Source organism: Hemitrygon akajei, chromosome 10 (genome assembly GCF_048418815.1).
Source record: "Hemitrygon akajei chromosome 10, sHemAka1.3, whole genome shotgun sequence".
NCBI lineage: Eukaryota > Metazoa > Chordata > Chondrichthyes > Myliobatiformes > Dasyatidae > Hemitrygon > Hemitrygon akajei.
In genome coordinates this window covers 175,508,040-175,533,255 of record NC_133133.1, presented here as the reverse complement: position 1 = coordinate 175,533,255, position 25,216 = coordinate 175,508,040, and the positions used below count along the sequence as shown (strand labels likewise).

Below are 25,216 nucleotides of genomic sequence, written 5' to 3'. Positions count from 1 at the left end.
GGCCATATATGACCATTTGAATTGGAGCAGAATTCCACATTCCATGATAACTGATTTATTTTCCCTTTCAAACCCATTCTCCTGCCTTCTCCCCATAACCTTAGACACCTTGATCGATCAAGAACCCATCAACCTCCACTTTAAATATACCCAATGTCTTGGCAATCCAGAATCATCTAGGGCAATGAATCCCACAGATTCACCACCCTCTGGCTAAAGAAATTCCTGCTCATCTCTTTTCTAAAGGGACGTCCTGATATTCTGAAGCTGGTCCCTCTGGACTGAGACTCCCCCACTATAGAAAACATACTTTAAAACGGCGCTCTATCCAGGCCTTTCAATATTTGGTAGGTTTTGATGAGATCCCCCTTCATTTTTCTGAACTCCAATGAGTACAGGCCTAGAGCAGTTAAATGCACCTTATACATTAACCCCTTCATTCCCCAGATCACTCTCGTGAACCTCCATCTTTCCAATGCCTGCATGTTGTTTCATAGATATCGTAAGGAGCCCAAAACTGCTCATAATACTCCAAGTGCGGCCTGAGCAATGCTTCATAATGCTCCGCGTTACACCCTTGCAATTATATGCTGATGCAGGCAAGTGTTTCATTGTACCTCGACCTCACCACACTTGTACACACGACAGTAAACTCATCTCTTGGCTTCACCTGACTTGAGGTGTATAAGATCACCAGGCCATGGAATGAATGGGCAATCTTATTCCCCAGAGTTTTGGATTCAAAAACCCGAGGGCATAGGTTTAAGGTGTGAGAAGAGAGATTTAATAGGGACGTGAGGGGTAACTTTTCATCTAGAGAGTGGTCAGTATGTGGAATGAGCTGTCAGAGGAAGTGATGGAGGCAGGTACTTTAGCAACATTTCAAAGACACTTGTTACATGGATAGGAAAGTTACTGAGGGATATGAACTACTGGCACGATAACTCTGTCGATTATTTCTTCAAAAAGCTCTGTCAAATTTATGAGTTAAGATCTCCCACATGTTGACCACTCCTAATCACCTCCTGTCTTTCCAAATACTTGTATACAGAATATCCTCTATTGGGTCTATTGAGGACTAATTTAAAGATAATTTATAGACAGCTAGTGCAGAGTACCCCTGTGGCTGTTACCCTCAATAATCAGTATACCACTTAGGTTACTGTTTGGTGGGGGGGGGGGGGGATGATCTACTGGGCGAAGTAGCAGCGACCAGGTCTCTGACTCTGGCACACAAGGGAAGGGGAAGACATGGAGTGCAGAAGTGACAGGGGATTCTATAGTTAGACGAGCAGATAATGGAGTAAAGGGAAATACAGAGGCATGAGAGAGGAGCTGGCCAAAGTTGATAGGGAGGTCACTAGCTGAGATAACAGTAGAACAGCAAAGGCTGGAGTTTCTTGAAGCAGTTTGGAAGGCGCAAGATAGATACATCACATGGACAATTAAATATTCTAAGGAAGGATGAGGCAACCATGACTGACAAGGCAAGTCAAAGACAGATTAAAAGGAAAGGAGAGGGCATACAATATAGCAAAAATTATTGGAAGCTAGAGGATTGTGAAGCTTTTAAAAACCAACAGAAGGCAACTAAAAAAGCCATAAGGAGGGAAAAGATGAACTATTAGGGCAAGCTATTCAATAATATCAAAGAGGATACCAGAAGTATTTTCGAGTATATAAAAAGTAAAAAAGAGGCAATAGTATTTAAAGGATCGGTGGAAAATGACACTGGAGAAGTAGTAATGGGGGACAAAGATATGCCGACAAATGAAAAAGTATTTTGTGTCCGTCTTGGCCATGGAAGACACAAGCAGTACGCTGGAAGTTCGAGAGTTTCAAGGGGCAGAAGGGAGTGGATTGCTATTACAAGAGGAATGGTGCTTGGGACGATGGATAGTCTGAAGCTGATAAGTCACCTGGACCACATGGACAGCAACCCAGGGTTCTGAAAGAGGTGCCTTAAGAAATTGTGGAGGCATTAGTAATGATCTGTCAAGAATCACTAGATTCTGCCATCATCCCGGAGAACTGCAAAATTGCAACATTTTACTCCACTCATCAATAAGGGAGAGGGGATAATTGGTCAGTTAGCCCGATGACAGTTGTTGGGAAGATGCTAGAGTATATTGTAAAGAATGTGCTTTTGGGGCACTTGGAGGTACATGGTAAAATACTGCAAAAGCAGCATGGTTTCCTGATGGGGAAATCTAGCTGGACAAAGATGTTGAAATTCTTTGAGGAAATAACAAGCAGGATAGACAAAAAAGATACTCCTTCTCACTGACCATGAATCATCACCTCCTCCTCACTAACAATTACCATCTTCTCCTCACTGTCTAACAGCATTCCCTGACAGACTATCATGATCTTCTCACTCACTGACCATCACCATCTCCTGCTCACTGACTAAAACCATCTCCCTCTCACTGTCCATCACCATCTCCTCACAGGCCATCACCATCTCCTGCTCGCTGACAATCACTATCTCCACACTGACCATCACCATCTCCTCCTCACTGACCATCATAATCACCCCATTGAACATCACCATCCCCTTAAGGACAATCACCATCTCCTGCTCACTGACAATCACTATCTCCACACTGACCAACACTATCTCCTCCTCATTGGCCACCACCATCTCCTCCTCACTGACCATCATCATCTCCTCCTCACTGAACACCACCATCTCCTCCTCACTGACCATCACCATCTCCTCCTCACTGACCACCACCATCTCCTCCTCACTGACCATCATCATCTCCTCCTCACTGAACACCACCATCTCCTCCTCACTGACCATCACCCATCTCCTCCTCACTGACCATCACCATCTCCTCCTCACTGACCATCACAATCTCCTCCTCACTGACCATCACCATCTCCTCCTCTCTGACCATCACCATCTCCCCCTCACTGAACACCACCATCTCCTCCTCACTGACCATCACCCATCTCCTCCTCACTGACCATCACCATCTCCTCCTCACTGATCATCACCATCTCCTCCTCACTGATCATCACCATCTCCTCCTCACTGACCATCACCATCTCCTCCTCACTGATCATCACCATCTCCTCCTCACTGATCATCACCATCTCCTCCTCACTGACCATCACAATCTCCTCCTCACTGACCATCACAATCTCCTCCTCACTGACCATCATAATCACCCCATTGAACATCACCATCCCCTTAAGGACAATCACCAGCTCCTCCTAAATGACCATCACAATGTCCTGCTCACTGGCCATCACCATCTCCCCCTCACTGACCATCACCATCTCCTCACAGAACATCACCATCACTTCCTCATTGATCATCACTGTTTCTTCACTGACCATCACCATCTCCTCCTCACTGACCATAATCATCTCTTCACTGACCATCACAATCTCCTTCTCACTGAGCATCACCAACTCTTTCTCAATTACCATCACCATCTCCTCTTCTTTCACCGTCAGCATCTCCTTTTCACTGTCCATTACCCCCTCCTCACTCACCAATATCATCACCTCCTCACTAACAATCACCATCTTCTCACTGACCATCACCTGCTCCTCAAAGACCATCATCATCACTTCACTGACCATACTGGAGGATACTGAGTCGCTGCACATTCCAGTTTGAGGTGAGGTGTGGCATGCTCCATGCTGTATCTCCAAATAAATCATTCAACAAGGAGGATCTTACTTCGTACGTCCGGCTGCTGCAATCTTTGCTTCCTTTATCACAACAGTCCATCTGGGAAGGGAAAGTGCATTCTGTTAGTCAAAACCACAGAAAAAGCAATAAGCCATCAGTACAAACTCACAGGATTCAGATTTGGATTCAAATTCAAAATTTACATTCACATTCAGGTTCAGATTCAGGTTCAGACTGAAATTTAGATTTAGATTCAGATTCACATTTACATTTGGATTTGGATTCACATTCAGATTCAGCTTTAGATTCAGATTAACATTCAGATTCAGATGTATGTGACTCATGTACATTGAAACATACAGTGAAATTCACCGTTTGTTTTAATAACCATCACTGAGGGTAACCCTCAAGTGTCACTGCATATTCCAGCACCAACATAGCAAAGCAAAATAACTAAACAATAAAACAGGATCCTTTCCCACTTTCCCACTCACTCTCTCTCTCACACACACACACAGAGGCCATGGGCCAACATGTCAGAATGGGAATGGAGATAAAAATTAAAATGATTGTCCATCAGGAAATTCCACCTTTTTTAGATGGAGTGGAGGTGTTTGACAAAGCAGTCCGCCAGTAAAGGCCGTTCCTGATCCTTGATCCCTGGGCTGTTGTGAGCAGGAGGGACTGGGGAACATTTAGCCGCGGCAACAGGAAGCCATGAAGGACACATCTCTTCCTCCCCTGAACACAGCTGGAGAAAGAAAAGGGGAGTGGCACTAACTAGAGAGCACTTTTAAAGAACTATCACAGAGACAATGGATCAAGTGGCTTTCTGCTGCTGGGGCAATTTTTCCGATCTTCACCAGCTGCCAGGCCAGGGTATGGGTCACACCTTCATTCTGAAAGCAGACCATCTTTGATCAGTTCTCCTCACTGGGAGCTGGAGCTCTAGGGAGAGATTCTACCTACCGTCTTCTGCACGGCACTGAGTAAGCAGTTGAGGTCAACATCATCCTTATTATTTATAACGGTGTTTGCGTAGGCATCCTGCAGTTGTTTAATGACCTGGGTGGATAAGAAAGAGAGGTGCTTTGAGTGCTGGTTTGGTGAGTGTAGAGATCTTCTATAGTCTCACTTGGCTCATGGGCTGAGCTCACAGAATCCAAGGTCTGTAGTCACACGATCACAAACAAAGCCCGAACAAGACCAGTGTTCAGTTCTGGTCGCCTCATTATAGGAAGGATGTGGAAGCTTTAGAGAGAGTACAGAGGAGATTTACCAGGATGCTGCCTGGATTAGAGAGGGTGCAGAGGAGATTTACCAGGATGCCACCTGGATTAGGGAGGGTGCAGAGGAGATTTACCAGGATGCTGCCTGGATTAGAGAGCATGTCTTATGAGGATAGGTTGAACGAGCAAAGACTTTCCTCTTTGGAGTGAAGGGTTATGAGATGTGAATTGATAGAGATGTACAAGATGGTAAGTGGCATAGATTGAGTGGAGAGACAGAGACTTTTTCCCAGGGCAGAAATGCCTAATGCAAGAGGGAATAATTTTAAGATGATTGGAGGAAAGTATAAGGGGCATATCAAAAATAGTTTTTTTTTACACAGGGATTGATGGGTGCATGGAACACATTGCTCAGGGTGATGGTAGAGGCAGTTACATTAGGGCCATTTAAGAAACACCTAGATAGGCAAATGGATGATAGAAAAATGGGGGCTATACAAGAGGGAAAGGTTAGATTGATCTCAGAGTAGGGTAAAAGGTCGGCTCATCATAATGGACAGAGTGGCCTGTACTGAGCTGTAACGCTCTATGTTCTATGTAATTCTACTGCGGGTCACCTACATACCTGATCCTTCTGTACAAACGCCCAGATGGCAACTCCCATTTCAATCAGAAACAGCAGGATCAGGATTCCGAAGTACTGAAAGAGAGAGAGAAAGAGAGGGAAGGTGACTCAGAGACACAGATTCTGTATAACTTCACACTCTGTCTGTGCAAAGGAGATCCTGGACCAATCCCAAACCCACATTTCACTGGACTGTAATCCTGAAAACCCTGACCCACACAAGCATTGAGCCATACAAACTTTGACTCACACAAACCCAGACCCAGCTCAATGAGTCATGCCACCCAGCAACCCTCCAATTTAACTCTAGCCGAGTCACAGGACAATTTAAAATAACCAATTAATCTACTAATTAATATGTCTTGGAACCTGGGAGAGAAGCGGAGCACCCAGAGGGAACCCACCAGCACACAGGAAAAATACACAAACTTTCTTATGGAAAACACTGAAATTGAAGTCTAAACTCCGATTTGTAATAGATTTGATTTAACTGCAATGCTACCCTGGCACCCACAGCCATGTAGGTTTCCTCTGGGTGCTCCATTTCCCTCCCACATTCCAAAGACATTGGGGTTAGTAAGTGATATGGGCTATATATCCCCATAGCCCATGCTATGTTGGCAATGGAAGCATGGGCTATGGGGATATATACAGGACTGATGGCATCAGACAGAAGACGACGTTGACACACATTAGATGGACTGAAGGGCCTGTTTCTATGTTGTAGAGCTATATGACACTATGGGAGGCAGGTTTTTTCCCCTAGAGTGGAGATGTCAAATACTATTGCTCAGTATTAAGTACAGGAGTTAAGTTGTTATGTTGAAGTTGTATATGCTTTCGATGAGGCCTAATTTGGAGTATTGTATGCAGTTCTGATCCCCTACCTATAGAAAAGATGTAAATAAGATTGAAAGAGTGCAGAGGAAATTTACAAGGATGTTTCCAGAACTTAAGGACCTGAGTTATAGGGAAAGGTTGAATAGGTTAGAGGAGAGTGAGGGAAGATTTAATACATGTCTACAAAATTATGAAGGGTTGAGATAGGGTTAATCAAGGTAGGCTTTGTCGACTGAGATTGGGTCTAAATAGAACTCGAGGTCATGGGTTAAGGATGAAAAGTGAACTGTTTAAGACGAACATGAGGGGCAACTTCTACTCTCTTTGAGGGTGGTGAGAGTGTGGAATGAGCTGCTGGCGGGAGTGCTGGATGCAGGTTTGATTTCAATACTTAAGAGGAATTGGGAGAGGTACATGGATGGGAGGGGTATGGGGTCCAGGTGCAGGTCAGTGGGACTAGGCAATGATTTGGATGATGGCTTTGCAGATGATACAAAGATAGGTGGAGGAGCAGTCAGGTTTGAGGAAGTGGCGAGGCTACAGAAACACTTAGACAGATTAGGAGAACGGGCAAAGAAGTGGCAGATGGAACAAAGTGTCGGGAAGTGTATGGTTATGCACTTTGATAGAAGAAATTAAAGCATAGATTATTTTCTAAATGGAGAGAAAATTTCAAAAAATCTGAGGTGCAAAGGGACTTGGGATCCTTATGCAGGATTCCCTGGAAGGCAAATGCAATGTTAGCATTCATTTCGAGAGGACTAGGATATAAAAGCAACGTAAAAGCCTTATCAAGCACTGGTGAGGCCTCACTTGCGATATTGTGAGCAGTTTTGGGCCCCTTATAAACAAAGGATGTGCTGAAACTGGAGAGGGTTCAAAGCACAGAGCGTTTGATGGCTCTGGGCCTCTACTCACTGGAACTCAGAAGAATGAGGGGTAACCTTACTGAAACCTATCGAATATTGTAAGACAGTGATGGAGTGGATATGGAGAGGATGATTACTATGGTGAGGGAGTCCAAAATCAGATGACACAACTTCAGAATAGAAGGGCAACCTTTTAGAATAGAGATGAGGAGGAATTTCTTCAGTCAGAGGGTGGTGAATCTGTGGAATTCATTGCCATGGGCAGCTGTGGAGGCCAAGATCCCAAAGACAGAGGTCGATAAGTTCTTGCTTAGTCAGGGCATGAAGGGATACTGGGAAAAAGCAGGAGATTGGGGCTGAGAGGGAAATTGGATCAGCCATGATGAAATGGTGGAGTAGTCTCGATGGGCTACCTAATTCTGCTCCTATATCTTATGGTCTTATGGTTATTGCAAGCACACTTTTTTCCCACTGGGAACGGGTGAGACTAGAATTAGAGGTCAGGGGTTAAGGGTGAAGGTGAAATGCTGAAGGTGAACATGAGGGGGAACCTCTTCACTTAGAGGATGGTGAGAGCATGGAATAAGCTGCCAGCTGAAGTTGTGGTTTCAGGTTTGATTTCAACTTTAAAGAGAAGTTTGAATATGGACATGGATGGTGGGATTATGGAGGGCTATGGTCCAGGTGCATGTCAGTGGGAGCAGGCAAATGAATAGGTCTGCATGGACTAGATGATTGAAGGGCCTGGTTCTATGCTGTGGTGTTCAATACCAGTGTGCATAGCTTTAAAGAGAGAGGGGAAGTTTACACAGAGAGGGCAAGTAGATACGACAGTGATATCTAGACAGATGCACAAACAGACAGGGAATCTGTTCAGACAAGTGGAATTAGATCAGATTGGCAAAATGATCAGCACAGACAATGGGTCGAATGGTCTTTTCCTGTGCTGTTCTATGTTACACATTCAACGTCTAGTCCTCTCATCAGAGAACCGATGCAGAAATTGCCATTCAGCCTCTGAGAAACTACAACAAGGACTTCAACCACTGTATAAAACCACAAAAAAAGTTTGCAGAAGTTTGTTAAAAGTTGCTTAACTGACAAAAATTCCTTAGCCAAAAGGTGGTGAATCTGTGGTATTCATTATCAGGGACAGCTGTGGAAGCCAAAGTCATTAGATATATTTAAAGTAGAGGTTGATAAATTCTTGATTATTAAGGGTGTTAAAGGTTACAGGGATAAGGCAGGAGAAGGGGGCTGAGAGGGAAAATAAATCAGCCATGATGGAATGACAGAGCAGACTCGATGGGCTGAATGGCCTGATTCTGCCGTTAAGGTCTAATGGCTCAGTGCCGGAGACTTGGATTGACAGCGTAGCAAGTGAAGACAAGATAAAGAAAGCTAACAGCAGCAGTAAGATAATTCGTTCTGGGGACAATCAAATTAGCAGAAAGAACTTTTGCCAACAGGAAAGAAAGGGTAGTCAGGAGTTCTGAAGGCCCTTGAGCAAGAATCTTAGAGACGCAGCATGGAACAGACCATTCCGGCCCAACCAGCCGTGCCACCCAGCAACTTACTTAGTTAACACTAGTCTAATCATGGGACAAATTACAATGACCAATTAACCTACTAACCGGTCCACGCGAGGAAACCAGAGCACCCGGAGGAAACCTACACGTCATGGTGAGAAATGTACAAACTTTCTTATAGAGGATGCTGGGATTGAACTCCTACCTCTGGCACCTTGTGAGAAGTATGCAACATTACTAGAATATGAGGGAGCTTTTGAATAGTTATACAAAATAATTATTATTAACAAGCCTGAATAATTTTTCAACATATAATTATTTGGCCCCTGAGATACTGGTGATGAGCCAATTCAGTGAGTACCTCTAATAATTCAGAACAGGAACCATGGCGGTAAGTTCACTGATAAAGCTGACGTTCTCTATGCTGAGGTATTGAGAGATTATGCAGAGGGGAGTGTGCACCCAGGTTGGTGTGAGATATGTTTCTGGTGACTCTCAGATCAACAAAGTCTCTAAAGCTTGGGGAGTTGGAGTCCAGAGCTCAATTCTGATGCCATCTGCAAGCAAGCTTGTAAGCTCCTTCCTGTGAATGCATTGGTTTCCTCCAAGTGCTCTGGTTTCTTCCCACAGTCCAAAGATATACTGGTTAGTAGGGTAATTGGTCATTAGAAATTGTCCTGTGATTAGGCCAGGAGTAAATCGGTGGACAACTGGGCGGCTGGGCTCAAAGGACTGGAAGGGCACATTTTGTAATGTATCTCTAAATAAATAAATAGACAAATAGATGTGCGTTAATTCTGCTGGTCTGGGGAGTTCAGCAGCTGAGGTGAAAAGGTGAACAGGACACCAAACTGCAGCAGACAGGTGCACAAATAGTCACAAAAATAGCGAAATGTTCAAGTGCTGGAAGGTGTTGCAGATCTGGGTCCATGTCTGAAAACAGCAGACTTTAGAAGAGGTACCTTAGCCAGCGGGTGAGAATAGAACAGATCGACTACCACTCAAAGGGTTCTCTCCTGAGATGAGATTTCACTAACTAGGTTCTATCTATCTACAGACACCTCCATATTTATATATATGAAAACACATCTTTCTAAAGACATCCCCACGTCTATCTACAGAAAATCCACATCTGTCTACGGAAACTCCACATCATCTACAACAGAAACTCCACATCTATCTACAACAGAAACTCCACATCTATCTACAACAGAAACTCCACATCTATCTACAGCCACTTCCAAATCTAGCAACAGAAAATCCAATTCTATCTACCGATGCCTCCACATCTACCTACAGAAACACTACATAAACACATTGGCACCAACAGACACACACGTGCCTACCCAGACATGCACATATACACAATCAATCTATCTCTCTCTCTCTCTCTCTCTCTCTCTCTCTCTCTCTCTCTCTCTCTCTCTCTCTCTCTCTCTCTCTCTCTCTCTCTCTCTCTCTCTCTCTCTCTCTCTCTCTCTCTCTCTCTCTCTCTCTCTCTCTCTCGAATCAGAATATCAGACGGTGCCTTGACGTGAACCTCTAACATTTACACCTGACCTGCCAACTCTTCCTCCTTGTGTAGTGCAGATTGAAACTCGATACTCACGATCCAGATCAGACACCTGTGTTCCCGAGTTATACTCAGGTAGCCAGTAAATCCAGCGACCAACAGCAGACTTCCCGCTGCCCACATCACATAGATACCTGGGAAGAGGGTAGAAGGGCACAACAGGCCATTCAAGTTCACGGTCAAATTCAGTTTATTGTCATATATTTCATACACATGTATGTTGCCAAATGAAAAAAAAAGTTCCTCAGGGCCAATGTGCACAGCATAATACATATAACTCACACACAATTGTCATTCAACTGTATACATGTATACCACCAAATGAAACATGTTCTTCCAGATCAAGGTGGACAATACAGGACATATACAGTAACTCACACAAAACCCAAAGTAATATTACCACAATAAACTAACAGACCCTCATTTTGCTTGACTTCAGTCATTTTCCGACAGTTCTTTCCTTCAGTGGGTCATGGTCTTGTTCGATATCCCACCCTGGTGGACATCCCACTCGCTCTGGGACTAATCAAGGGCCGTCAAACGTTACTCGTATTATAATCCTTTTATTCCTGGAATCATCCTTGTGAACCTCCTCTGGACCCTCTCCAATGCCAGCACATCTCTTCTAAGATGAGGGGCCCAAAACTGTTCACAATACACAAGGTGAGGCCTCACCAGGGCCTTATAAAGCCTCAGCATCACATCCTTGCTCTTGTATTCCAGACCTCTTGAAATTCAGATTCAGATTCAGATTCAGTTTATTGTCATTTAAAAATCACAAATGCAATGCAGTTAAAAAATGAGACAACGTTCCTCCAGAATGATATCAACAAAGCACATGACAAAATAGACTACACCAGAAAATCCACATAACGTTTGGCAATCCCCAATTAATCCCCAAATTAATGCTAACATGGCATTTGCCTTCCTCACCACTGACTCAACCTGCAAGTTAACCTTCAGGGTGTTCTGCATAATGACTGCCAAGTCCCTTTGCATCTCAGATTTTTGGATTTTCTCCCCGTTTGGAAAATAGTCCGCACATTTAATTCTACTGGCAAAGTACATGACCATGCATTTTCCAACATTGTATTTCATGTGCCACTTCCTTGCCCATTCTCTTAATCTGTCTAAGTCCTTCTGCATCCTACCTGTTTTCTCAATACTACCTGCCCCTCCACCAATCTTTGTATCATCTGCAAATTTGGCAACAAAGCCATCTATTTCATCATCTAAATCATTGATATACAGCATAAAAAGAAGCGGTCCCAACACCAACCCCTGCAGAACACCACTAGTCACTGGCAACCAACCAGGAAAGGATCCTTTTATTCCCACTCACTGCCTTCTTCCAATCAGCCAATGCTCTAATTGTGTTAGTAACTTTCCTGTAATACCACGAACTCTTTAACTTGGTAAGCAACCTCATGTGTGGCACCTTGTCAAAGGCCTTCTGAAAATCCAAATATACAAATATCAGACTTCCAATATAACTCGGAGTCCTGCCATGTGCAGAAGTTCGCTGATGACACGGCCATAGTGGGGTGTGTCAGGAATGGACAGGAGGAGGAGTATAGGAAACTGATACAGGACTTTGTGGTATGGTGCAACTCAAACTACCTGCGTCTCAATGTCACCAAGACCAAGGAGATGGTGGTGGACTTTAGGAGATCTAGGCCTCATATGGAGCCAGTGATCATTAATGGAGAATGTGTGGAGCAGGTTAAGACCTACAAGTATCTGGGAGTACAGTTAGACGAGAAGCTAGACTGGACTGCCAACACAGATGCCTTGTGCAGGAAGGCACAGAGTCGACTGTACTTCCTTAGAAGGTTGGCGTCATTCAATGTCTGCAGTGAGATGCTGAAGATGTTCTATAGGTCAGTTGTTGAGAGCGCCCTCTTCTTTGTGGTGGAGTGTTGGGGAGGAAGCATTAAGAAGAAGGACGCCACACATCTTAATAAGCTGGTAAGGAAGGCGGGCTCTGTCGTGGGCAAAGTACTGGAGAGTTTAACATCGGTAGCTGAGCAAAGGGCGCTGAGTAGGCTACGGTCAATTATGGAAAACCCTGAACATCCTCTACATAGCACCATCCAGAGACAGAGAAGCAGTTTCAGCGACAGGTTACTGTCGATGCAATGCTCCTCAGACAGGATGAAGAGGTCAATACTCCCCAATGCCATTAGGCTTTACAATTCAACTGCCAGGACTTAAGAACTTTTTTAAAGCTATTATTAATGCTTTTTGAGTTAGTGATTTAGATGCATATCATATTATTACTGAGTTAAGTATTGTATGTAATGAGTTTTTGCTACAACAAGTGTATGGGACATTGGAAAAAAATGTTGAATTTCCCCATGGGGATGAATAAAGTATCTATCTATCTATCTATCTATCTAACATCCACTGCATCCCCTTTATCTATTCTACTTGTAATCTTCTCAAGGAATTCCAACAAGTTCCTCAGGCAGCATTTTCTCTGAAGGAAACCATGCTGACTTTGTTCCATCCTGTCCTGTGTCACCAAGTACTCCATCACTTCATCCTTAACAATTGACTTTAACATCTTCCCAACCACTGAGGTCAGGCTAACTGGTCTATAATTTCCTTTCTGCTGCCTTCCTCCTTTCTTAAAGAGTGGAGTGACATTTGCAATTTTCCAGTCCTCTGGCACCATGCCAGAGTCCAATGATTTTTGAAAGATCATTGTTAATGCTGCCACAATCTCTAACGCCACCTCTTTCAGAACCCTCGGGTGCAGTTCATCTGGTCCAGTTGACTTAAGTACTTCTAGGTCTTTCCGTTTTTTGAGCACCTCCTGTCTTGTAATAGTAACTGCACCCACTTCTCTTCTTTCACACACTACAACAGTAGGCATACCGCTAGTGTCTTTAACAGTGAAAACTGATGCAAAATACCCATTTAGTTTATTTGCCATCTCCTTGACCCCTCTTATTATTTCTCCTGCCTCATTTTCATGAGGTCCTATATCCACACCCATCCCTCTTTTATTTTTTTACAAACTTAAGAAAGCTTTTACGATCCACTTTGATATTATTTGCTAGCTTGCTTTCATATTTCATTTCTTCCCTTCTAATAACTCTTTTCATTGCTCTCTGTTGGTTTTTAAAAACTTCCCAATCTTCTATCTTCCCTCTAATTTTTGTTTTGTTGTATGCCCTCTCATTTGTTTTCACATTAGCTTTGACTTCCTTTGTCAGCCATGGTTGTACTATTTTGCCATTTGAGTATTTCTTCATTTCTGGAATACACATATCCTGCACCTGCTTCATTTTCCCTAGAAACACACACCATTGCTGCTCTGCTGATATCCCTGCCAGCAGATCCTTCCAATTTACTTTGGCCAACTCCTCTTTCATACCACTGTAATTTCCTTTACTCCACTGAAATACTGCTTTGCCAGACTTTACTTTCTCCCTATCAAATTTCAATTTGAACTCAATCATATTGTGATCACTGGTTCCTGAGGGTTCTTTTACCTTAAGCTCTCTAATTGCCTCTGGTTTGTTACATAACACCCAATCCAGCATTGCCGATCCCCTAGTAGGCTCAGCGACAAACTGCTCTTAAAAGCCATCTCTTAGGCATTCAACAAACTCACTCTCGTGAGATCCATTACCAACCTGATTTTTCCAATCAACCTGCATATTAAAATCTCCCATGACTATCATAACACTGCCCTTTTGACTCGCCTTTTCTATTTCCTGTTCTAATCTGTGGTCCACCTCCCAGCTACTGTTAGGAGGCCTGTATATAACTGCCTTCAGGGTCCTTTTACCCTTGTAGTTTCTTAACACAACCCACCAGGATTCAACATCTTCTGATCCTATGTCACATCTTTCTACTGATTTGATGTCATTCTTCACCAGAAGAGCCACTCCACCCCCTCTACCTACCTTCCTATCCCTCTGATATAATGTGTAACCCTGGACATTCAGCACCAACTACAACCATCCATCCTTCAGCCACAATTCAGTGATGGCCACAACATCATACCTGACAATCTAGTCCTTTCAATATTCAGTAGGTTTCAATGAGACCCCCCCCCCCCCCACCGGCATTTTTCTAAATTCCATTGATACAGGCCCAAAGCTGCCAAACACTTCTCATATGTTAAGCCCTTCATTCCTGGAATCATCCTCATGAACCTCCTCTGGACTCTCTCCAGTGACAGCACATCCTTTCTGAGATATGGGACCCAAAACTGTTGACAACACTTGTGACAAAAGTGCGGCCTGACTAGTGTTTTATAAAGGCTCAGCATTCTATCTTTGCTTTTATATTCTATTCCCCTTGAAATAAATGCCAACATTGTATTTGCCTTCTTTACCACAGGCTAAACCTGTAAATTAACCTCTGGGAGTCTTGCATGAGGACTCCTAAGCCCCTCGCACCTCTGATGTTTGAAACTTCATCCCATTTAGATAATAGTCTGCACTGGTATTCCTCTTACGGAAAATGCATTTTCATACATTTCCCAACACTGTATCCATCTGCTACTTTTTTCCCCATTCTTCCAATTTGTCTAGGTCCTGCTACAATCGCATTGCTTCCTCAGCATTACCTACCCCTCCACCTACCTTCCTAAGATCCGCAAACTTTGCCACAAAGACATCAATTCCATTATATAAATCATTGACAAGCAATGTGAAAAGCAGTGGTCCCAATACTGACCCTGGAGGAACATCACTAGTCACTGGCAGACAACTAAAATAAGCCCTTTTTATTCAGTCGCTGCCTCCTCCCTGACAGCCATTCTTCTATCCATCAGTATCTTCCCTGTAACACCACAGGATTTTATCTTGTTAAGCAGCCTCATGTGAGGCACCTTATCAAACGCTTTCTGAAAATCCAAGTAAATGACATCCACTGCCTCTCCCTTGTCCCCCTGCACACCCGGAGGCTGCTTTCATTGTCGCTGGTGACTTCAATAGAGCGTCACTGTCTAAGGTCTCTCTGAAGTTTTGCCAACACATCAGGTGAGCACACGGGGAGATAGCATACTCGAACAATACTACCCTCCCTTCCGCAATGCTTACAAAGTGCTCTTCCGCCTGCCGTTTGGAAAGTCAGATCACTCCTCCATCTTGCTACTGCTGAGGTAAAGGCAGAAGCTGAAACAAGAGGCGGCCATTGTTAAAACCGTCCACAGCTGGTCTCACCAGTCAGTCTCCATGCCACAAGACTGCTTTGATGACGTTGACTGGATGTCTTTCATGATGAGGATGTCTCCGAGTTCACGGAAGGGGTCACAAGTTTCATCTGGAAGTGCATCAAGGATGCTATCCCCCAGAAATCAGTCAGGGTCTACCCAAACCAGAAACCCTGGATCAACAGTTCCGTGCGAGCAGCACTTACCACACGACACAGAGCTTACGTTGCCAGTAACCAACAGGAACTCAAGAAGTGTAGCTACGATCTACGCAAAGTCATCCAGGCAGCGAAACAACAATACAGGGACAAGATCCAGACACAACTCTCCACCAACAACACACGCGGCTTATGGCACAGTCATCACAGACTTCAAAGCTAAATGCAGTGGTGCTGCCAACATCGCTGCCTCTCTCCCAGATGAGCTCGGTGCAATGTCACTAACACTGATCCCCTGAGGAGAGCCGCCAAAGCCACCTGCACGTTAGTCATCTCTAAGTATGCAGGTAGATTCCACAAGTGGACAGTCACAAGGCCGCGGGACCGGACAGCATCCCAGGGCAGGTACTCAGGATGTGCATGGCACAACTGGCAGGTGTGTTTACAGACATTTCTAATCTCTCCCTCTCCCAGTGTAGAGTGCCCTCCTGCTTCAGAACATTCACCATTGTCCCTGTACCTAAAAAGACCAGGGTAACATGTCTGAACGACTGGAGTCCTGTCTCACTCACCTCAATAATAAGCAAATGCTTTGAGAGGCTGGTCAAGGATTACATCTGCAGCTTGCTACCACCCACACTGGACCACACAGGGAAATTGGGTTTTGTTACAGTCGCACTAACCAAGAATAGTGTAGAAATACAGAAATATAAAACCATAAATAATTAAATAATAATAAGTTAATCATGCCAAGTGGAAATAAGTCCAGGACCAGCCTATTGGCTCAGGGTGTCTGACACTCCGAGGGAGGAGTTGTAAAGTTTGATGGCCACAGGTAGGAATGACTTCCTATGACACTCAGTGTTACATCTCAGTGGGATGAGTCTCTGGCTGAATGTACTCCTGTGCCTACCCAGTACATTACAGAGTGGATGGGAGTCATTGTCCAAGATGGCGTGCAACTTTTTTCCCTTCTTCTTGCTTTCTTAGTTGCCTTTTGTTGAATTTTAAAATCTTCCCAATCATCCAACTTTCCACTCACTTTTGCTGCCTTATATGCCCTTTCCTTGGATTTTATGCAGTCCTCAACTTCCTTTGTCAGCCACGGTTGCCTACCCCTGCCATTTGAGAACTTCTTCCTCTATGGGACACATCTATCCTGCACCTTGTGAACTATTCCCAGAAACTTCAGCCATCTCTGCTCTGCCATCATCCCTGCCAGTATCCTCCTCCAATCCACCTGGGCAAGCTCCTCTCTCAAGCCTCTGTAATTCCCTTTATGTTGAGCTCCCTAATAAGATCTGGGTTATTACAAAACACCCAATCTAAGACAGCCTTTCCCAGAGTAGGCTCAAGGAGAAGCTGCCCTAAAACGCCATCTTGTAGGCATTCAACAAATTCTCTCTCTCGCAATCCAACACCAACATGATTTTCCCAATCCCCTTGCACACTGAAGTCCCCCCATTACAATTGTCTCATTACCCTTATTACATGTCTTTTCCAGCTCCCTTTGCAATCTCAACCCTACATCTTGGCTACTGTTTGGAGGCCTATATATGATTCTCATATTGATTTAATTTACCCTTGCAGTTTCTCAACTCCACCCACAAAGATTCAGCATTCTCTGACCCTCTTTCTAAAGATGTAATTCCATCTCTTACCAACAGAGCCATACCACCGCCTATGCCTTCCTGCCTGCCCCTTCAATACAAATGAAACCCTGCTGGTTTCCTTGGCTGCGTAAATCCAGGGAATACGTACAGTACTCCGGTCCCACCAAACCCGTCAGATTGAGATGACTCTCCACCTCAACCCCGGACTCTGTGGATGCTCTGTAATTTGCTTCCCTGTTACACCTCAGTGCCAAGAAATAACATACGATTAAAGGAATTATATTTATGAAACATAACTAAAGAAAGCCACAAAAAGGGCCCATTTTAATTAAACAGTCAAATGTGCACAACTTGAAGTAATATTCACCAATCCTTAGTCATTGGCAGCACCTTCTCCATCGAATCACAGTTCCCACCGGGTCAAATCCTAACACCACTTCTCTCCAGCATCTTCCCTCTTCATCTCTCGACGAATAAAGGACCCAGCTCACATTCCAAAGCACCCGTTATCTCCAACCATAACCCAGACACTGCTTTTACAGAAAGACCATTGCATTCCGTTAGCAGTGAAACCTTTACCAGGGGGTTACACAAAGTATATCCTTTGATGTTGAACTCCCAACTATGGCCTTCTTTCAGCCATGACTCAGTGATGACCACAACATCATACTGACCAATCTCTAATTGCAACACGTCCACCCGCTTTATTCTGAATGCTGCACCCAATTAAATACAGCTCCTTCAGTCTTGCATTCTTTGCCCTTTTGAATTTTGCCTCTGTGATACAATTTACCTCTTTGCTCTGTCTGCACCCAATCATTGCTCGTCCTTCCTTACATTCATGTTACACCCATCATCTACTTGTAAACCTGTTGCCTCAACCTTAGCTCTATCATCCTGGTTCCCATCCCCCTGCCATATTAGTTTAATCAAGAACCTATCAACTATTTTAAATATACTGAATAACTTGGCCTCCACAGCCATCTGTGGCAATGAAATCCACAGATTAGAGTCATAGAAAAGTATAGCGCATTAACAGGCCTACCTAGACCAACCAAACCGTAGCCCTCCATACACCTACTTTTCATGTACCTATCCAAACTTCTCTTTAACGTTGAAATCCAGCTTGCATGCACCATTTGCGCTGGCAGCTCATTCCACACTCTCACAACTATCTGAATGAAAAAGTTTCCACTGATGCTGCCGTTAAACATTCACCTTTCACCCTTAACCTGTGACCTCTAGTTGTTGTCCCACCCAACCTCAGTGGAAAAAACTTGCATTTACCCTACTTATACCACTCATAATTGTGTATACCTCAATCAAATCTCCCCTTAATCTTCTATATTCCAAGGAATAAAGTTCTAACTTACTCAATTTTTCCTTATAACTCAGGTCCTCCAGTCTTAGCAACATCCTTGTATATTTTCTCTGTACTCTTTCAATCTTACTTACATCTGTCCTGTAGGTTGGTGACCAAAACTGCACATAATACTCCAAATTAGGCCTCACCAATGTCTTATACAAGTTTAACATAACATCTCTTCTCCTGTACTCAGTACTTTGATTTATGAAGGCCAACGTGCCAAAAGCTTTCTTTGTGACTCTATCTACTTGTGACACCACTTTCAATAAATTATGGACCTCATTCTGAGATCCCTTTGTTCTACTACACTCCTCAGATTGTCTTCTTTTGGTTCTTTGTCATTCTTTGTTTGTGTGTAGCTTTTCATTGATACTGTTGCATTTCTTTGTTCTACTGTGAAGGCTCACGAGAAAATGAGTCTCATGGTTGTACATGGTGACGTATACAGTATGTACTGTGGTAATGAATGTACTTTGAACTTCAATCATTTTTCTCACATTTTTTAGATTAAACTCCAATCAATATACAATCTTATATCTATATATACTTGTATACAATTATGTACTATTAAAGCTATCTTATGTAGTTATAATTATTGTGTTTTTTAATCTATTATTATGTTGTTTATCTTGTTTTGTTTTTTTTGTGTTGCATGGTTTCCCTGTCTTGTAAAGACACTGCCCAGAAGAAGGAAAGGACAATCATAATCATGGAAAGATCGTGATCACCATGTCACACAACATGGCACATAACAAATGAATGAGCATCTGAAAGCAGCACAAAAAACCTGCTGGAGGAACTCAGCAGGTCAGGCAGTATCTATGGAGGGAATAAACTGTCAATGTTTCAGATTGCGACCCTTCATACTGATCCTCAACCCAAAACATTGATTGTTAATTTCCTCTTCATAGATGCTGCCTGATCTGCTGAGTTCCTCCATAATTTTTTGTTGTGATGCTTTGGATTTCCTGTATCTACAGAATCTCTTGTTTTTAAAATCTAAAAGCAGCCATCCCTGTGCTCACTGCGACTAAGGTCCACCCTCACCAAGATCAGATCTTCCTGTACTCCATAGCAGATGCTGTGACTCTGAGCTGCCACAGGGGGTGCTGAGACAGTCCGGGGAGATGAGGGGTTAAAATAAGAGGCTGGGAGGTGATAGGGAAAAAGGTGAACGGCTGAAGACAGAGGAACCTAATAGGAGAGGTGAGGGGACTGTGGGAAAAAGAAGCATGGACAGATGAGGAGAAAGGAAAAAAGGGGAGCTAGAATGGGCATTGGAAAGAGGGGCGGAAGGACGAGAAATTACTGGAATTTCAGAAATGACAACTGGGAACAGGTAGGATTGGAGAGTTCCTACAAAGGTTTTGCTCAGTAACTTGGACTGAACACTTCTGGTATTGCAGAACTATTTGAAATGACATCCTGAGAATGGCAGGAAATCCATTCAAGGATTACATTGTTTACAGGATGTGGATGTTTCCACAAAACTGCCAGGCTGCATGTTTCAAGAACAATAAATCCCCTCTTGTCAAGGAGTGAAGGAGACTGAGGGAGACCTGACACGTGTACACAACATTATGATAGGCAGAGATAGAATCATCTTCTCATAGCATAGGAATCACTGGTTTAAGATGAAAGGAAGGGGTATGAAAGGAGATCTGAGGAGTAAGTTTGAAATTGATTGAAAAGGGGAATTCATATCAATCATTCTCAAAGATATGTAAAACCCTCCCCAGCATTGAGCATGTTTACAATCAGTGGTCACGGGAATGCAGCACCCATCATCAAGGACACCCACCATCCAGACCTTACTCTCTTCTCACTACTACCATCAGGCAGAAGGAACAGGAGTCCTAGGTCCCACACCATCAGGGTCAGAAGTAGTTATAACCCCACAACCATTAGGCCTCTGAACCACTATGGATAACTTCACTCATCTCAACACTGCTCTGAGTCCACAGCCAGAAGGCTCACTTTCAAAGACTCTATACAACTCACGTTCTCAGTATTATTTACTTACTTGTTTGCATAATTTGGCTTCTTTCATACATTGGTCATTTGTTGGACTTGTTTATGCATTATATTTCATAAATTCTATTGTATTTCTTTATTTTTCTGTAAACGCCCACAAGAAACATAGAAACATTGAAAACCTTCAGCACAATACAGGTCCTTCGGCCCACAATGCTGTGCCGAACATGTACTTACTTTGGAAATTACCTAGGGTTACCCATTGTCCTCTAGTTTTCTAAGCTCCATGTACCTATCCAAGAGTTTCTTAAAGACCCTATCGTTTCTGCCTCCACCACCGTCGCTGGCAGCCCATTCCACGCACTCACCACTGTCTGCATAAAAAACTTACCCCTGGCAGCTCCTCTGTACCTTCTCCCCAGCACCTTAAAATTGTGCCCTCTCGTGTTAGCCATTAGAGCCCTGGGAAAAAGCCTCTGACTATCCACACAATCAATGCCTCTCATTATCTTATACACCTCTATCAGATCACCTCTCATCCTCCGTCACTCCAAGGAGAAAAGGCCGAGTTCACTCAACCTATTCTCATAAGACATGTTCCCCAATCCAGGCAACATCCTTGTAAATCTCCTCTGCACCCTTTCTATGGTTTCCACATCCTTCCTGTAGTGAGGTGAACAGAACTGAGCACAGTACTCCAAGTGGGGTCTGACCAGGGTCCTAAATAGCTGCAACATTACCTCTCGGCTCTTGAACTCAGTCCCATGGTTGATGAAGGCCAATGCACTGTATGCCTTCTTAACCACAGAGTCAACCTGCGCAGCAGTTTTGAGTGTCCTATGGACTCGGACCCCAAGATCCCTCTGATCCTCTACACTGCCAAGAGTCTTACCATTAATACTATATTTGGCATCATATTTGACCTATCAAAATGAACCACCTCACACTTATCTGGGTTAATCTCCATCTGCCACTCCTCAGCCCAGTTTTGCATCTTATTGATGTCCTGCTGTAACCTCTGACAGCCCTCCACACTATCCACAACACCCCCAACCTTTATGTCATCAGCAAATTTACTAACCCATCCCTCCACTTCCTCATCCAGGTCATTTATCAAAATCACAAAGAGAAGGGGTCCCAGAACAGACCCCTGAGGCACACCACTGGTCATAGACCTCCATGCAGAACATGACCCGTCTACAACCACTCTTTGCCTTCTGTGAGCAAGCCAATTCTGGATCCACAAAGCAAGGTCCTCTTGAATCCCATGCCTCCTTACTTTCTCATTAAGCCTTGCATGGGGAATCTTATCAATGCCTTGCTGAAATCCATATACACAACATCTACTGCTCTTCCTTCATCAATGTGTTTAGTGACATCCTCAAAAAATTCAATCAGGCTCGTAAGGCACTACTTGCCTTTGACAAAGCCATGCTGATTACTCTTAATCATATTATGCAAATGATCATAAATCCTGCCTCTCAGGATCTTCTCCATCAACTTACCAACCACTGGTCTATAATTTTTTGGGCTATCTCTACTCCCTTTCTTGAATAAGGGAACAATATTTACAACCTCCATTCCTCCAGAACCTCTCCTGTCCCCATTGATGATGCAAATAACATTGCCAGAGGCTCAACAATCTCTTCCTTCATCTCCCACAGTAGCCTGGGGTACATCTCATCTGGTCCTGGAGACTTATCCAACTTGATGATTTCCAAAAGCTTCAGCATATCTTCTTTCATAATGTCTATATGTTCAAGCTTTTCAGTCAGCTGTAGGTCATCCCTACATCACCAAGATCCTTTTCTGTACTGAATACTGAAGCAAACTATTCATTATGTATCTCCGCTGTCTCCTCTGGTTCCATACACACTTTTCCACTGTCACATTTGATTGGTCCTATTCTCTCGCATCTTGTCCTCTTGCTCTTCATATACTTGTAGAATGCCTTGTTGGGGATTTCCTAATCCTGCTCACCAAGGTCTTCTCATGGTCCTTTCTGGTTCTCCTGATTTCATTCTTAAACTCCTTCCTGCTAGCCTTATAATCTTCTAGATCTTTATCATTACCTAGCTTTTTGAACCTTTTGTAAGCTTTTCCTTTCATCTTGACTAGATTTTCAACAGCCTTTGTACACCACGGTTCCTGTACCCTACCATTCTTTCCCTGTCTCATTGGAATGTACCTGTACAGAACATCACACAAATATCCCCTGAATATTTGCCACATTTCTGCCGTACATTTCCCTGAGAACATCTGTTTCCAATTAATGCTTCCAAGTTCCTGCCTGATAGTTTCATATTTCCCTTTACTCCAATTAAATGCTTTCCTAACTCGTCTGTTCCTATTTCTCTCAAATGCAGTAAAGCAGTTAGAATTATGATCACTGTCTCCAAAATGCTCTCCCACCTAGAGATCTGACACCTGACCAGGTTCATTACCCAACACCAAATCCAGGTTCAGGAAACCTTCCTGAACACACCTAACAAACCCCATCCCATCTAAACCCCTTGCTCTAGGGAGATGCCAATCTATATTTGGGAAACTAAAATTTCCCACCATGACAACCTTGTTATTATTATACCTTTCCAGAATCTGTCTCCCTATCCGCTCCTTGATGTCCCTGTTACTATTGCTTTGCCTAGTGGATAAGGCATCGGTCTAGTGATCTGAAGGTCACTAATTTGAGCCTCAGCTGAGGCAGCGCGTTGTGTCCTTGAGCAAGGCACTTAACAACACACTGCTCTGCGATGACACCGGTGCCAAGCTGTATGGGTCCTAGTGCCCTTCCCTTGGACAACATCAGTGGCGTGGAGAGGGGAGACTTGCAGCATGGGCAACTGCCAGACTCCCATACAACCCTGCCCAGGTCAGCACCCTGGAAAAATCTTCCAAGGCGCAAATCCATGGTCTCACAAGACTAATGGATGCCTACAAAAAACACCCAGTAGTGTTTTCTTCCTGTTTCTAACTTCCACCCACAGAGACTGTGTGGAGAATCCCTTCATGACTTCTTCCTTTTCTTTTTTGTAATTTATTTTTTTATTGAAGTTCATCATCAAACAAACATTTCCATAAGATGTATTTCAGACATTGTACATATATATCATATAATCATATATATCACAGATCTCCACAAAGTATTTATCTGAGGTATACACTTATAGAAAAGAGTGGAAAGAAAAAACAAGCAAAAGGAAAGAACTATGTACAAGTAGGGAGTGATCTTTTTTTTACAACAGGTTCATTGATTTGTGAGAATAAAATCAGGCCTATGAGGCATTATGTAGTTAAACCATTTTTCCCAGTATGAATCAAATTGTTCCAGCTTATGATTAACAGATGCTGTTATCTTCTCCATTTTGTAAATGTCCATTGTAATTTCCATCCATGTATTTAAGGTTGGGCTCTCCTGTGATAACCATTTCCTAGTAAGAGTCTTTTTACCAGCCACCAACAGTATATTCATTAAATATTTATCTCTTTTCAACCATTCTTGAGGTGTATATCCCAAACATATGGTCTTACTCTCTAAGGGTATTTCACATTTAAAGATGTCTTGCAGGGCATTGTGTATCCCACTCCAATAGTTTTTGATAACAGGGCAGTCCCAAAAAATATGATAATGATTTGCATTTTGATTTCCACAATTTCTCCAGCAAACAGGGAGATTACTATCAGAATGGGATTTCTGAGAGGGTGTAATAAAATATCTTATCAAGTTTTTCCATCCAAACTCCCTCCATTTCTGTGAACTGGTACACTTCCATTGATATCTCCATATTGTTGTCCATTCTTCCTCAGATATAATTATCCCTCCTTCCTTCTCCCATTTTGTTTTAATGTATGAAGTCGAATGTGTTTTAAGATTTGACAACCCCTTATACATGCTTGAAATGATTCTACTACCATTATCTGAATTATATGCTTTTCTAAAGAGCTCTATCAAGCATGTATTTGCCTTGGTTACATTTTTAAGCATCTTATTAACATATTGTCGCATCTGTAAATACTGATAAAAATCTTGTTTTTCTAATAAGTGTTTCTCTTTTAGCATTTCAAAACTGAACAGTGTTCCTTCTTTCATTATGTTGCAAAGAACTGTTATTCCTTTAGCTGTCCAGTCCTTAAATCTAGCATCCAATTTATTTGGTGTAAATTCCAAGTCATATGCACACCATTTAAGAATTGCAATATCTCCCTCTAGGTTATATTCTTTTATAGTAGTTTTCCATATTTTAAGAGTCAATTTCACCCATGGGTTATCAATAGTATTTATGTACTTTTGCAGGTTGTTATCAGCCAAAATTGCTTGTATGGGGATGGGAAGTACCCGCTCCTCAATGTTTTTCCATTGAGCGTCATATGATGGGTTGCACCAACATATCACAGCTCTCAACTGTACTGCAAAATAATAATCTCTAAGAGAAGGTAGGCCCCAACCCCCCTTTTCCTTTGCTAATTGCAAAGTTTTGAGATGAACTCTAGGCCTGCCAAATATACCTTGATAGCATCTTGTTCCATTCATTGAATTGATTTTGATTAATCTCTATTGGTAGGGTCTGAAAGAGATATAACAGTCTGGGCAGTATATTCATTTTAATAGACTCAATCC

At 43.1% G+C, this 25,216-nt stretch overlaps 1 protein-coding gene across 1 annotated transcript in view; it reads right to left on the bottom strand.

Moving 5' to 3' along the window:
* The window catches only part of LOC140734995 (CD9 antigen-like), a 52,551-nt gene that overhangs the window by 3,109 nt on the left and 24,226 nt on the right, over positions 1 to 25,216 (bottom strand). The window contains exons 3-6 of the mRNA XM_073059791.1: positions 10,351 to 10,448; positions 5,504 to 5,578; positions 4,619 to 4,714; positions 3,698 to 3,748 (exon numbers count right to left, since the gene is read on the bottom strand). Of these exons, the coding sequence (XP_072915892.1) occupies positions 3,698 to 3,748; positions 4,619 to 4,714; positions 5,504 to 5,578; positions 10,351 to 10,448 (320 nt within the window). The remainder of the gene's footprint in view (positions 1 to 3,697; positions 3,749 to 4,618; positions 4,715 to 5,503; positions 5,579 to 10,350; positions 10,449 to 25,216) is intronic.